Source organism: the organism of the source record quoted next, unplaced genomic scaffold (assembly GCF_019419815.1).
Source record: "Pyrus x bretschneideri cultivar Hongxiangsu unplaced genomic scaffold, Pyrus_bretschneideri_v1 Contig26, whole genome shotgun sequence".
NCBI lineage: Eukaryota > Viridiplantae > Streptophyta > Magnoliopsida > Rosales > Rosaceae > Pyrus > Pyrus x bretschneideri.
In genome coordinates this window covers 3,187,671-3,203,993 of record NW_025999568.1, presented here as the reverse complement: position 1 = coordinate 3,203,993, position 16,323 = coordinate 3,187,671, and the positions used below count along the sequence as shown (strand labels likewise).

The 16,323-nt window shown below is 34.6% G+C and overlaps 1 protein-coding gene across 1 annotated transcript; it reads right to left on the bottom strand.

Annotated features, from left to right (window-relative positions):
• Positions 1–3,020: 3,020 nt before the first annotated feature.
• LOC103944850 (probable CoA ligase CCL8) lies at positions 3,021–9,634 on the bottom strand. Its single transcript, XM_009355324.3, has 17 exons — positions 9,323–9,634; positions 8,211–8,377; positions 7,908–8,096; positions 7,229–7,409; positions 7,044–7,132; positions 6,841–6,910; positions 6,592–6,644; positions 6,336–6,443; positions 5,936–6,034; positions 5,572–5,664; positions 5,364–5,441; positions 4,899–5,003; positions 4,627–4,717; positions 4,307–4,380; positions 3,970–4,149; positions 3,441–3,494; positions 3,021–3,335 (listed from the first exon to the last, which is right to left on the bottom strand). Exons 1-17 carry the CDS (start codon positions 9,474–9,476, stop codon positions 3,291–3,293), a joined length of 1,830 nt encoding a protein of 609 aa, XP_009353599.2. The 5' UTR covers positions 9,477–9,634; the 3' UTR covers positions 3,021–3,290.
• Between the last annotated feature and the right edge of the window lie 6,689 nt (positions 9,635–16,323).

Here is a 16,323-nt window from a genome sequence, read left to right as displayed (position 1 = left end):
TTGTAAACATTCCTAGTTGAAGTGTGATTGTGTAAATCCTAGATTATATTTGATTCTAGTTATCCTTTCCTATAACGATTTGTATTACTTTGGGAAGAAGGAATATCTTCCCTCTTTTACTACTATGAATAAAGGCACAATGTAGGAGGGATAACAACACACATTCCCCTACAATTCTACAAACACATCTCTCTCGATCTCTCTCTACCACCGGCCCCCTGTTACCTTGTCAGATAAAATAGGCTACAACAAAAACTTAATTTTCTAAAATTTTCAAATCATAAAAAAAACTTAATTTAACATGCAAAAGCCAATTGTCACACGCGTAAGTATGTGACAAGAGGCTAGTTAAGTTGAAGTTAAAGAAGAAATTTTAGTAAAAATTAAGTAAAGGATAAAAATGAAACAATCAGAATTGTTTTTGGGTTACGGTCTTTGGTGCTCGTGTTATTTTTATTAAATGTTTTTTCTATTAATTTTAGAGTGCTATTAAGTCTCATCTCATTGTTCTATTTTCCCACCCATCTTTTAATAAAATATTAAGGCGCAATTTTTTTTGTGGTCCTTGTGGTGACACGCCACTTTTAATATGACCCTTGTGGTGAAAAAGCTTTTAATTAAACCCCCGTGGTGAGCCCTGTTAGCAATTGAGGTCCAAATCCAAAGTTCCGTTAGTCTTCCGTTAAATAAAATCATGTGACTATCACATGTGGATCGGTCAAAATTAATTTATTTATTTTGGAAAATAAAAAAAATAAAAACATGATTGAATTAAAATAAAATTGCAAATAAAAGAAACTTGAAAAGATATATAAATAAAAAATATAAAAAAAACCAACAATTCCCGTATCTCATCTCAGGCTCCCAGCCACCACCATAGCCACTAGTGGACCTCCTTGACCGTCACTAACCATCACCCTAATTTGATAGCACATGTATATCAACCTATATAATGTAGAAAAATCACACATATACAAGAATAACTTAAAGAGTTAAAGACAATGGGTGGAATGCAGCATATATGCATTCAGATGAGTGAAAGGATTGTAGAATTAAAGACAATGGGTGAAAGGCATTGCAGAAAATTCAATCTTCAGGTCTGCCATCCGCATATGAACTTCAAGAGCGTAAGAACGTTAAAGAACTACAATTCAAAGAAGATTAAGAAAAAAATTGAAAGGTTGTGTACTCACTGACTAGGGCTTGCATAAAACCACATTACCAATTAAAGACAAAACCGAAAGGCATTTATGCATTCAAACTGATACAAATTGATACAAGAATGAAAATTTAAGTAAGACTAAGACTCTAACTCATGATCAAAGACGTGTTGGCATTGAAAAAAAAAAACAATGGTATATTAGAAGTATTAGGATTTCCAAACAAAATTAAATCAATTCTAAGAAATTAGGCACGACTTCACCTTCACCTCTTCTCCTAGCCATAGACATGGTTTTACAGGTTTAGTTTCAATCTTCGTGTTCAAGCTTTTTTTTTCTTTTTTCTTTTCCTGTAAAATCTAATTTCAATTAAACCCTAAATTATACTAGATGGCCATTGAATAACATGTAATTCAAATTGAAATGATGAATTTGATCCTTCATGTGATAGTCACATGAGTTCATTTAACGAAGGACTAACGGAAATTTGGATTTGGACCTCAATTACTAACAACACCCACCACAAGGGTTTAATTAAAAGCTTTTTTACCACAGGATCACATTAAAAGTGGCATGTCACCACAAGGATCATGAAAAAAACTTGGCCAAATATTAATAACTTGTTTACTCTTATAGAAAAAAGAACTTTAAACCCTTACCCCGTTTTTCTCGCCCCTTTGCTTTTCTCTCTTCGGCTTCAACTCTTCTCGGCTACACCGACCGCCACGGCATCTCCATAGATGGCCACCGTCTCTCTCTCTCTCTCTCTCTCGCGTTCTCTCTTCGTCCCTAATAAACGCCATGAACATGATGGCACTTTTTAGGCGTCATAGAATTTTTTTTTTTATGGCATTTGATCAACGCCGTAAATCTCTCTTTCTCTCTCTCTGAATTTGACTTTTCACCCATTTCACTCTATCTTCGAATCTGCAATTTTTCTTTAAAGTTCATTAGATTAGGTTCCATCCAATTTTCTAGGCAGCTCATTGTTGAGTGTACTTGGAATTTTTCAAAATTTTGGAAATCTGAATTTAGAAAATTCTTCAAAATTTTTCAGAAATTTTTGTTTTATTAAATTAGTTTCCATCCAATCATCTACTTTGTCCTATTGACTTGCAGTATGTTGCTAGAAAGGAAGTTCAAGGAGGGTGGTGGAAATCGGACAATGGAACTGTAGGGTGAAGGCTATTTTAGGATTTATAGGGGGTGGGAAATAAGATTTTAGTTTTTTTTTTTTTTTTAATTTTTATGGTGGATGAGTTTATAATGTAGGTGAAAAAATAAGACATTGGAGTGGCTCTATCAACAATAGCCACATGGGCCTTGGCCAATTTCCTTTTTCTGTCTTTTTTTTTTGTTTTTAATTTTATTTATTCAATAACATGGTAATACCATTACCAACTAGGGGTTCTTCATTTTTCATTATTATTTTTTATTTGACATATTTATGTATTTTTCAATTTAAATCCATTGCCATTGACCCTTTTCTCCACCTTAGCAAACTTTCCTCATTAGGATGACATCAATTTTAGTTAGATGGAAGGGAAATAAGACATTTTCAATGGGAAATTACTTATATTAATGGAGAATTTCACTGGGGTGCTCCTATTTCCCTTCCATTGTTCCTTCCTTCTTAATTAAAAGGGATTTCAGTACATATAAGAAAAATGATCCTCTCCGGATCCCTTCCTCCTAATCTACAAAATCCATTCTGTTGAAAATTGATCCAACGGCTACAAACAAGGACTCACTTTAAAAGTTATAATAACTTCAGCCGTTGAATCAAATTTCAACGGCACGGATTTCTTGATTTGGTGGATTAGGAGGAAGGGATCCGGAGAGGATTCCCTTTCCTACATATAAATTCATAACTCAGCCATATATATTCAAAATCCGTCTTTAATTACATTTTACTGAATCACTCATACATGTCTACTCTTTGTTCTTTATTCAGAAACATATACCAGAAAGAAAATGAACAAACAGATATTCGGATTTGCATTCAAACGAGTCCCATCCCCTAACCGCGCGACAAGGATGCTTCCTAGGCTGAACTCAAACCTCTAATTTCAAAACTTCATGTTGTGTGCCACATCTTCTTAATTTCCTTTTCGGAGTTTCGTATCAAGTCTATTGGTCAGAAGCCAGAGTTTTTTTCAACTCTTTCTTGTTCACCTGCGATCAGATATACAATGTTAATACGCCTTACAAGTCTACGAGTAAATAAACAAGGGAGTACAATGCTTTTACAGAAAACATGGAAATCAAAAGGTAAATTACCTTTCCCATAGCATTCCGAGGTAGTGAATCCCACAGAATCAGTCGACTTGGTATCTGGAAACGTGTAATGTAGATCCCGTTATTTGTAGTGCGAATATAGTTCCATTATTTGAAATATATGTGTTTGTAAAGTATACGTTAAATGCTTTTTCATCAAGAATTTGTTCAGGTAATACTGTTTTAATCCCCCACCACCTTCCATTAACCCTCCGCAATTACAAAAGAGGAATAAAGGTACATGGATGAAGGCGGGGAACTTGACCTAACAACTTCATACGCTAAAAGGCATAGTGGAATTGCCGACTTTCCCTCATGCTGACAATAAATAGTGCTGGAGCTTTTGGAAAGGGGCTTTGTGTCATGAGATGAGCATTTGGAAGTTAATCATGATTCATGGTATCATCAGTCATGATTATTGAATGTTAATAACTAGATAACTGAAGCGAAGGCTACTATCGACAAAACTAGAGTGGTCTTATAGCTCTACTTGGATGAAGAAAAACAAAAAACGAATGATGATCAATAATACCTTGTATGGCGCAAGTTTGTCTTTTGCCCAGAAGGATAGTTCCTCCAAGCTTATAGCAGGTTTCAGTTCTTCCTTTTGCTTTCTCTTTGTTTCCACCTCTGGCACAATTATTGCACAAACAACTTCTCCATAGTCTTTGTCCGGTAAGCCCAACACACAACACTCCTCCACAGCTGGGTGCTACACAAAAACGGGTGGTTTTAGTTAGAAAGATTCAATGCTTCATTTAGCACTGCACTTGTTTTTTGTTCCTACAGATCGACTCGCAAGGAAAATGAAATTGTTGCACATCTATAACAAAACAGCCTAAACAGGAATATAGGTGAAAAAAACCCACCTCTAAAAGAACTGATTCAATTTCTAACGCAGATAACTTGTATCCACCGACCTTCATGATATCAGCACTGGTACCTGATAAACGTCAAAAAAAAAAAAAAATGGGAGAGGAGAGAAGAAAAATGAATTCATAAGTTAGAGATCCTTTAAGTATCTGCATTGTTAACCAGAAGCAACAAAATCACAGGGACGCGACGAATTTTTTATGCCATCATTTTTTTAATGGTCCATCTCGTACAAGGATAATCTGAGACTTGTAAAAGTAAAAATTGAAAGAATGCATCAATTGGAGTATCATGCGCGAGTTATAGATATCCTTACGTCCTAATATGATGTAGTACCCATCTTCATCCACTGTACCAGCATCTCCAGTTCTGAAGTATCCATCACTTGTAAATGATTGCTTTGTTACCTAGACAACGACCACAACGGCGTAAGAGAAATTTGTTGAGACCCTTCAAAATATCATTCTGCCATATATGTATAATAGATATACAACCATATCTGCGCAAGGTGTGTGCGTGTGTGAGTGGGTGTGCGGTGTATGGGTATTTTATCGCACGTAGCATCAACTTTATGATATGAGAAATTACCTCAGGAAGCTTCCAATATTCCTTGAATAATGAAGGACTTTTGACACACAGCTCACCAACACCTGTAGTATCACTTCCACTTTCATCTTCAGCAACAATCTTTACCTATAACAGACGATGATTTATATAGACAAAGTCCAACATAAATATACGTGTGTGTATATATAATATGTATATAATTTGTAGTTACTTCTTGTTAAGATGGTATAAACTCCAACCTGTGAGACATGACACCACATTCTATCAACAATTTACTAAATGTTTCGAGGACCAGTCTAATTATTCTTTGTGAATAAGCAACAAGAAGTCCACCAATTAAATGCTCATGATTTCTCTATTATCAGTGGTTTCCTTCAGTTCGAGGGCCACTATTAAAAATTCTGTATAAGCAAAAGCTTCCTTCACAAGGCTTTCAAAAGTTAAACTGCTACCAGAAGTATATTTTGCAAACTGTAGCCCACTCACCTCCACAGCCGGAAATGGTTTTCCTACCGTGCCTGCTTTCCGCTCACCTCTTAAGGGGTTTGATATTGCCATGACAAACTAAAAACATCAGAAACCATATATATATAAGCTTAGCTTATCTTTTCAGTTTGGAAAATATTAAACAGCATGAACCTCTTCAAAAAGTGATAATAGTAATTAAAAGTAAATGAAACTAGAAATCACTTACCTCTGTCATGCCATAACGTTCCAAAAGACGATGTCCTGTAATGGTTTCCCATTTTTGCATTACAGGAAGAGGGAGTGCAGAGGAACCACACATCTATGAGAAAGACATAAGGTTCTTAGCCATGGGCATTCACCAAAGACTCTAATACAGAGGAAGGACCAAATCTGAATTTAAAGAACAATTTGCACAACAATAGGGTAGTTCACTGCAGGGGTTATAGCTGTTAGTATCTAAATAATAGATCGTCAAATGCATTTCCAGTAAAGATCCAGTAATAAATATTAAAAAAAAAACATCTTACTTCATACTACAACTTAAAAACAAAAATGTTACTGGGGCAAGAAACAGCTTTCAGGCTACTTACCATTAGACGCAACTGTTTTGCAGCATAGGCAGAGGCAACTTTTAGCTCTCGATCCATTGCGTCGTGAGCTTGTATCAATCGAGCATACATGGTTGGAACCTACACAAAACAAAGCTAATATAACTTGCAGTCCAACTAAATAAAGATAATTATTTTGCAACTAAACAAGTATGCAGAGACAAGCAATGCAATACATGCATAACAAGTTTACACTTCAATTTACGTATTGAAGATTATAAAACAAATGAACAACCAGCAGATAACTGATATAAGACCACATTTCCCAAAGTTTTGAATTCCAAGGAAATTATAATATATTACACCCTGCAATAGACCTTCATGTTGCATAGATAGCGAGTTTCTTTAGCATTAAAATCCTTGACATACAAAGTGCACTTACTCCAGTAAAGACCGTTATGCCATCATCTGCATTAGATCCACTAATTGGATATGCTTCCCGCCACCTCTGCCAAATACCCCTTACGCTAAATTTTGGCATAAACTCAACCTTCAACAACACAAACAGAACAACTAGAACTGTCATGAATAGCTCAGCAAGACATGTGCACAAAAACATGCACGCACCGAAGAAGACAATGGAAAAGCCTACAATTGACAAAGCAACCAAAGGAAAAAAAAAAAAAAAAAACTCTTACCGTGGAACCTGCATAGAGGGGAGCAAGTACAGCATTGAAAAGCCCATGTACATGTATTTTATAGGTCAAGGATCCATTAAAGCATGTTTCAAACCACTTATCCAATCCACATACCAACTAGATCCACAATTAAAAATTTCAAATCAAATTTCTAACAGAAACTTGAAGACATCAGCTAAAAGTAAACTGAGACTGCATTTGAAAACTATACGATTTTGCAAGCAAATACACAAAAAAGCTGAAGGATATGATGTAGAGGTAAACAATTCAAAAACTGATCAGCAGATGTATACCCCCAAGCTTCTGCTAAGGTTTGGACCTGAAATTGAGTCAACATCAGGGCAAAATTGAGAACCATAAGTGACACCAATCAATATCCTACACCTAACCAGACAACTATTCAAACAAAGTATAGCTTAATCTTTGCTTGCAAGGATAGATAAAGTGCATACTTGTGCACTGATGCTTTTGTGTGTGTGAACAACTCCTTTCGGTTTTCCCGTTGTGCCACTAGTGTATATGACTAATGCAGGATCCTCACCTGTGCAACAAAAAATGACAGCATGACAATAAAAATGACAGCATCCCAATACAGAAAATAAATTCACATAATTTTTAAATATGAAGTATCTCTTACTTGTTTGTTTTATATTCCGGTGAAAAATTGCATCTGCATCTATTCCTAAACTACCAGCTGCACTTTCTGGTGAAGAACTACTGGGAACTGGTGGAATAAGAGAGGTTTGGGCAGCACATTTAGCAGCAACATTTTCCATGAGTTGCATATGATCTTCAGTACTCAGTATCATTGAGACGTCCTGTAAATATAGATAATGATTAAAGGCCGGTAGATTTTTGACCAAAACAAAAGACAAAAAGGTAGGATGAAGATAAGGAATGGCGGCATGAATTAAGACTAGTTAGTGCATATATAGCCTTTTCTATTTCCAACTTAGGACATGTGTTTTTTCAGAGATCATACCAAGTTAATCTATACAGCAAGCTTTCTGAGTCTACACTTTAAAGAAAATTTAGAAACGAAAATACAGTAGAAACTCTTATCAAAATACTAGTATGGTATCCGGCTGACATAATTTGGTTTGAATATGAACAACAACATTATTGCTCAAAACCCATGTCCACTCCAACAGGTTTAAATCCAAGATTCAAAATTTAGAGATCATGAAAAATATGTTGCATCCATAAAAGAAAGAGAATAATTTTTAATAAGAAACTATTTCAATTAATAGTGCTGAAAAAAAAAAAAAAAGTTGTTAGAGACGGAAAAGTAAAAAGACGGGGATATGGGGACTCACTGAGTCATTTATGACATGCAAGAGCTCAGCTTCAGGATAGCCGAGAGCAAGTGGAACTGCAACACCTCCACAAAGCCATGTCCCAAGTATACCAGCAACAAACTCAGCTGAGGGCTTAGCCACAATTCCTATTCTAGCCCCTCCAAGATGCCCTTGTCCTTTCCCACCATCAATCAATGCTGCAGAAGTCTGTACACGAAAGACACCAAAGATTAAGCTAAAATATTGTTCCGAAGGGGAAGAAGGGGGTGGAGGAGGAGGGAGGAGGAGGGGGAAATAATAAATATTCAAACTAAAACTCACAGCAATAAATTCACCGGCAGATAACAATCTGGATATCCTAGATGCAGATGAGATTAGTTGGTTGTAACTGTAACTCTTGTGATCAGATCGAATAGCAATATTATCATGAGTATCAGACCCTTGATTAGCTACCCTTGACTCCTCCATATATGAACCAGATTGCAATGCTGCAATGGATTGAAAATGCAAAAAATAAAAATAAATAGAAAACTAAGTTTGTAACAAAAATAAATACATAAACATCTAATTTCTAGCTTCATATAGGATAATGATTCACTTCAGCCCTTGCAACAAAACAATCAATAAGCAAATATTGCACCTGCAATTTTGATAGAGACATAACAACAAGATTCTTTACAAATTATGGTATAACATGTATCTCCAAACTTAATTCCGCAGTGTAACTTGAAAACTGATTTCCAAATCATATTCACAACAAAGTGCACTCCTAGCAGATACAAATTTTGGAGAAAGAGTGAAGGACATTTGAAGGGGCACATCGTGTTTATCCAAAAACTGGTGTATCTGATAGAAGATATCAACAATCAAATATCGTGCTCAAAGGAATACAGTAGATTTGTTCAACTAGAAGCATCCAATCCAACTGTATTTTCTTATCTTATTTCGGTCCGATTACAGAGGTAAACTCAACTTTCCTGGGGTAAAACTCTTAAAATGTGAAGGACTTTTTATTAGTTGGATTAAAGCTAGGAATTCAATACTGAAAATAATTCAGAGCAAAACAGTGGCAAAATCTTGTTTGTGTTGCTACGAAAACATCGGAAAGAAAAGCAATTGGTCCGTCTGGAAGAGAATTAAAACCCAAATTTCCCACAAATGATTCGTCCTTAATATTCACATACAACAAATATCAATCCTCTGTTTGATGACCCACTGAAAACATATTATACGAAAACCCTTCACGATGGACCACAATCCAGAAAACTGAAAAACCCCAATCCTATCCAGATCTGTCCTTCCCTCCAATTTTTCCCAAGAACAGAAAAAATGACAGCATTTCCCCTCATTTTCTTGCGTTCTCTCCAACTTTCTCAGCAACCAAACAAGCACACTGGAACTAATAAACCAACAACATAGAGTAACGAACTTACAGGAGAAATGCGGGGAGTGTGACCAGCAGAGCAAGGGGTGGGTGCGTCTAAGAGAAGGTGGGTAGGAGGAGGAGAAGAAGAGTGACCTCAAAAGTTGATGGTTGAGGTGATTAAATGGCGCGGTGGATCGCAAATACAGGTGGAGGTGGAGCATATTAATGGGTGGCAGATTTAGGTGTGTGTCACTGTCAGTGAATAATCAATCAGTTGATGTTGGTTGTTGGAGTCGTAGGTGGAGCGGAGATTGGTTTGGTCGCCATTCAAACCTCACTCGAGAAGTTCACGGTTTGGTTTGTGAAGGGCTTGTATACGTACGAGATGCTGCTATAAAAACACGCAACTTTGCGAGGGGACCCGTCATTACATGTGTGGTTAATGCCTTGGTTTGGCTTGTGATGGTAGGCAATTTGGTATTTGATAGCTTTTTACTAGAACGGTTTTATTGGGTTTTGAAAATAGCAAGCTGTAAGGTAAACCACTTGAACGTTTGGTAAATTGTATTTGCAAGTGTTCTAAATATGCAAAATAGTTTCATGACATTTGGATTTTTTAGCCAAAATAATTCTTGATATTGGTAGAACTCCTTATTTTGGTCTTTTTGAATTTTATAGAAGTAGTCGCTGAGTTTATTCACCATTAATCATTTTGGTCTTTCATGAAAATTCTTCATTAAATAAAGATAAAACGACAAAAAAACTCTCAATTTTGTCAAATCATTTTGGCCCATTACTTTTTTCAATTGAGAGTATTTTGTCATTGCAGTCCTTATTTAACATAACGCTTTACAGAAGGACTGAAATGATGAATGCTGGACAAACTCAAGAATCACTTCTATCGATTTCAACTATTAGGGACCAAAGTGAGGAGTTATGTCAATCTTAAGAATCATTTTGGTTAAAAAGTCTAACATTTGGTTGAAATTGACTTGCTTTTGTGGTTAAGAGGTGGGTGGCAGAGGTAGTGGAAGGTCATTGGGTGGCGATGATGGTCAATGGTGTTAGGGTGGCATGGTGGCAGAAATAGTGATGAAGGTTGTACGCTAGTCATATTTTTGTGGTGGTTGAAATGGTTAATTGTCATGTAAAGGCAACATTGATTGTGTGGTAATGGCAACAACAGTGGTGGGTGGTGGGGGTGCAAATGGTGGAAAGTATGTTTGCCGCCAAATTTTTAAGGGTGTGTTTGTTTGCCCTCACTAACTTTCATTGCATATGATTGAACTAAGTGTTAGTATAGTCCCTTACTTGCTTCTCGCATGGACTAGCTTTAATGAGACTTGCCTCGACTAAACTCAATTAAACGCTTCGCTAGAGGGTCTTAGAGAGACTCCCCGCAATCGAGCACACCGCTAATACCAACTCTGCTTCACTTCGCCCCTCCCATCTACTTCTCCCTCGCTTCCTAGAACCATTTGAAACCAAATCCAACACCCAAAGTTCGAACCTAGAATACCCAGAAACCCCAAAAAGATTTGCAGTAGGATGAGCTTGAAATCAACGACTACAGACTTTCCCCATCTCCAGAAAATCCTGCTTGCAGACCTTCCTCATCTCCCACCTTTGAACCCAATCACACATGCACTTAGCCTCCAACTCCTAAATTTTCAATCTCTTTCTTGCCTTATCCCTCTCCTTCATCTCAGAAAAGTCACCAAGTCTACAATCACCCTCAGCCACCCACTTCCCAAACCAGTAGCCACCTCTAAATCTCTCTCTCATCTCTCTCTAAACTGATATATCTATTATATTATATAAAGTTTGTTAATTATATTGCTTTTTAATCCCATTGCAAATGGCTATGTATCACAATGGTGGAAAGGTGTTTGAACCCTTGCATGAGGGCATGGGCTCAATCCCCATTAGTGGCTAATCTAATATCTAATCTAACAAAATTTATCGTTTGACCAAAAAAAATCCTACTATACCAAACGCTTTACTAAGTCAATCCAGCCTTGTTCACGTCATTAGTTGAATATTAATGGGGAGTTTTCAATTGGGATTTTGAGGGATTTTAATGGTTAATTGATTTCTAGAGATTTGTTATAAATTTTGAGTGAATTCCCTCAAAATTCTTAGGGGTATAGGTGAAATTGAGAATGTTTAAAATACACCACAAGATCTTTCTAATTCCCTGATTTTTTTAAAATGCTTTAAAATCATTTTCTAATTGAATATACCTAAAATTTTATAATTGAAAAACTTACTTAATTATTCTCAAATATGTTCTTTTAAATATTTTTCTTATATTTCTACTTTTTTTTTAACTTGTACAATATTCTTTCTAATTTAATTTGTACCTATATATAACTCTTTTTGCACATCTGATTTTTTTTTAACTATGATTTGGACCCGCACTTTTAAATTGTGCTATTTACCATATTTTTTTAATGGGGTGTTTTCATGTGGGCCCAATTTTACAAACCTATTTTGAATGGAAACCACTAATATTACACAAACAAAAATAGGGTCTAGTAAGTACAACAATCATCCATGTCAGCAATTAAAGTGCACATAATTTAAAAAAAAAATTTACATCAATTGTCATTAAATGTTTTATCATGACTCTTGCAAAGATAAGTTACAAATTAAATCTCATTGTTTCTTCAAAAACCTTATTTGACTTTCAAATTTTTCGCATTTCCTACGAATTCCTAACCATAATTTGAGTTTTAAATTTGTATGAAAACTATAAAGTTCTTCTCTGTAGAGGATGAAAACAAAATAGACGAATATCTAATTTCAGTTTTCTAGTATTTGATGCCTGGATAAGAGGTATTGCAATTTCTCACATTATTTGAATTTGATACATGATCATATGATTTTGTTTTTCTAGTTTATGGTTTGGTGATTTGGGTTTTTGTTTTTTATCTTGATACTTGGATAATATGTACTACACTCCATCGTCCAATTTCAATACAAGTATTTGATACCTAATTAGTTTTGTTTTTCTTGTCTTCTGTTTTAGCTGTTTGGATTTATGCTTTTTTTATTTGTGATGTTTGATACCTAGATTACAGACATTGCAGTTCTTTAACCAATTTCAATACGATATGTATTGATACCGAACATCTCACTTTGTTTATATGGTTGTTTAGTTTGGTGTTTTTGGTATTTGAAACCTGGATTATAGGTAGTTAAAATATAAATATAGTTTAGCCTATAAAGGTACTTATATGATAATTAGTATAGATTGTTAGATTAGTCTCTTTTTATCATTACTTGTATAAATATGATAGGTAGTTTGGCTTGATATGTCATCCTTTTTTTTTTTTTTTGGCATTATTTAATATGTTTTGGGATAGTGTTGTTTACACCATACTTTGTTTTGCTTGTAGTTGAAGATGTTTTGCATAGAGAGAGGAAAAAAAAAAGCCTGGAGCACATGTCTTTTGAACTTTCGTCGTGTTATGGAAGAAATGAGAAGTAGTGTGACAAATATGTATCTGAAGTTAACGAGTCGTACACCCTTCAGGGGGTTGTTCAAAGCGTACCATGATAACTTGATCATTGATGGTGCTTCCAGAAATGGGATGCAAATATCGTGTTTATATTGAAGTGCTACGACCTAGTACAAAAAATATTTAATTTTGGTAGAATAACTGCAACAATAATTGCCAAAGATATAGCTGAGATTTTTGGTTTGCCTGATGAAAGGAATAGATCAACCTCAATAGTAGGAAAAGAATAAGTGTGTTTACAAGTTTTTATGAGAAAGGTCTTGCAGACATCAAATATATAAGTAAGAAGATTGGAAGAAAGGATTTTGAGAGTGGTTAAGTTGCATGGTAGTGTTCTTGAGGGTGATTTTGTGCTATTGGTTTGTTTATATTTTTGTTTGACATTGTTTTTCAGTACGAGTGAAAATAATTGATTAGTATGGGAGAACATTAGTAAAGTGTAACTGGTTGTGTAATTGGATCATTGGTATGCTAATCTATATATTAATTCATCTTCTTCTATTTGTGTATGATGAAATAACATTTTAATATGTTATTGATGCAATTTTGGTTTTAAGAGTGTGCTCATTTGATAAATCCAATTAGTGGAAGGGAGCATATGCCTCTTAAGGTTGTTAAATAGAACTTGTTGAATTGTATGCAAAGATGAAAATTATGAAAATCTATGAGTTGGAGTTATGTTGTTTTTTTAACACATTATGTAACTAAAACCTTATGTGCTTTAATAAAAATAATCATGGTGTGTTTATGTTAAAGGAAGTTGGACAAGTAGGTGGGGGCAATCTAAAAAAAAATCCTAGAAAAGAGAAAAAAATTACACAAGTACATTCAATGGTGGGGGCGGGGATAAAAGTGGAGCCTCACAAAATGTCAGATGAATAATTTTCCCAATATTTCAGATAATGCCTTCCGAATTTATGGAAAGCAATGATCCGTAATGATGTTCTCACTCTTGTATGAGGGAGGTGTTAGTCGACATATATTTGTCATTTTTATAATTATTTGACATAGATAACGATGAATACAATTATATTTTGATGAAAGGTTTACAAATGATTCATAAATGTTTGGTTCTTTATGTAGGTAGTGATTCTTTCTTCAAGATTTTGGGTGACAACCAGGTAGGGTTACAAAAGATCAGTTGAAATATGAGTTTTATGCCGACATTTGCGTGGGTGAGTTTAGTTCTTTAAACATTGTAGTTGTAGTATGTATTTTGATGCTTTCTACTTAAGAATTATATTGGTGTTTCATGATATTTTGATGGCTTTTATTATTCTTAACATCTTGTTTATACTAGAAGAAAAAGTTTATCTACCATGGTAAATGTCGTGGCAGGTTGCAATCCACCAAAGGCAAGGTGTTTGTTAGTAATTTGGACATGATAAAAACTTTTAGTTTTGACCATCAACAATACCCGTTGTCATATGCGATGTAACCATGGATTGTGTATATGGCAGATTGGGATCTAACACCACATGTTATGGCCGTTTGTGAGTTACAAATTGACCACCGACAATGCCCGTTATAAAAAAAAAAAATTCCAAAATAAAATAAAATAAAAATTGTTTAATAATAAATGTACAAATTTTTTTTTTAAATTGCACATTAACTTCATAAAAATTCACATATTCAAATCTTACACTAAAGCTAACAACAAAACCAATGAATTACAGTAATAAATACCAAACCGTTATACTACAATTATGTACCAAAAGATGTACATACTTTGTTTCATACTCTAAAACAAAACTTAAGCCCTAGTTTCAAACTTGGTCCTCCAATGATATTCGTTTTCTTTTCATTCGTTACACACATCTCCAACATGACAATACCCAATTCAAATTTGCAAGTGCCTGTAAATATAGTCTTTAATATTTGAGTTATAATCCTTCATGGATTATAACCACCAACCACCTATGAGATAAAGAAGGAGAAATATAAGCTTATAAATCAAAAACTCATGTCTCAAAGACACATAAAAATTCGAATCCATGATCAGTTACACAAAATGCAAGCAATTATGATATAATGAAAAGGGATAACCCTACACTATTTTCAGCAAGAAAGGTCGTCTGAAACCAAATCATGCAGAAGATTTGGTGGTGGCAAAGCCTTAGCTTTGTAGTTCCACCGCTTTTATCCCAATCGCCGCCCTAGTGCGATGTATGTTTTCGAATAAGCAACGACAACTAAAAATAAACAAATAACAAATAACGTAAATACTCCGTCATCTCAACATATACATCTGAATATTATGATCAGTATCATCAATTACTCATTAACATACCTTTGTATGCGATCCCTCCCTCTCAAGACTGTTGTGATATAAAAGTGAACATAAGAATTTCTAGTATGCACTCTAACCACTGCACGATCACAAAGAGTAAAATCATCAATAAATTAATAAAACAACTTGCATAATGAAATTTGAAGATTCAAAGAATTTTTATGAATTAAAATAAAATGTTGGTGTTGCTATATTTTATGGGTGGTTTTATTGGAACAGCTGGGTTGCGAAGATGTGCAAGTATAAAAGAAAGTAAAAAAGATTGAGGAAATGGTAAAGATTTCACTTAAATTTGTGTGAGAATATTGTGAATTTCAAAGCTTGAATATTTTTTTTTTTTTTTTTGACATAGTGTGTGTAACTGCACCATATTTAACATCCGTGGTCAATAAAACATAAGGTGTGGTTATGGAACAAATGTTTTGTGCTATATTTGGTACGCGCAGGACAGAACAGGACAATTGTTCCAATCTGCGTCTGGTAAGCACATGACGGAATTGAACCAAAAGATTAAATGACTAATACACCCCTATTTTGTCTATTGTTTGGTACAATGTTTATGCAATGGGATGAAACGAGACAAGACAATTTTTTTAGGTGTTCATATTTGAGCACATATGTTTATTTATGATATATTTTTTTTACACTAGCACTAACTGAATATCAATACTTTATTTTAAAAAGCATTAGGTAATGAAGAATTTTGATATATTGATTGCAATATAGATAGTGCTCGAACATTCGTTCTTACTTAAAAAAAATGAAATATCCGTAACTTAAACATGAAATATCTGAAATTAAACATTCGTCCTTACTTTAGAAAAATAAAATAAAATAATGTCTTACTAAAACATAATGAAAGCACCACACAGTAATATAGTTATCATACTAAACCCCAAAATGGTCAAAGGTAATCCACAAACCTCTTAATGAAATCCGGCTTGTGTGAGTCATCCAAGGTACACCAAATACGCATCAAATCAGTATTTTTCACTAACTTTATTGAAACTTGTAGCACCTGATCCTATAGGAGACCCATGACCTAAAGCTTAGAAGGTAACTTAGCTTTCACTTCTTCAAAAGTAAAACTTTCACCTACCTTATTTATTTCAATAATTGTTTTATCCCAACCTGCATCCGTAATAGATGCAAGATCTCCACCATCATCATTCCTCTTCATCTTCCTAATAGGTTTAGATGCATCTAATTGAGACATTTAAAGCATCTAATTGAGAAAGAACAAGAAACAAAATG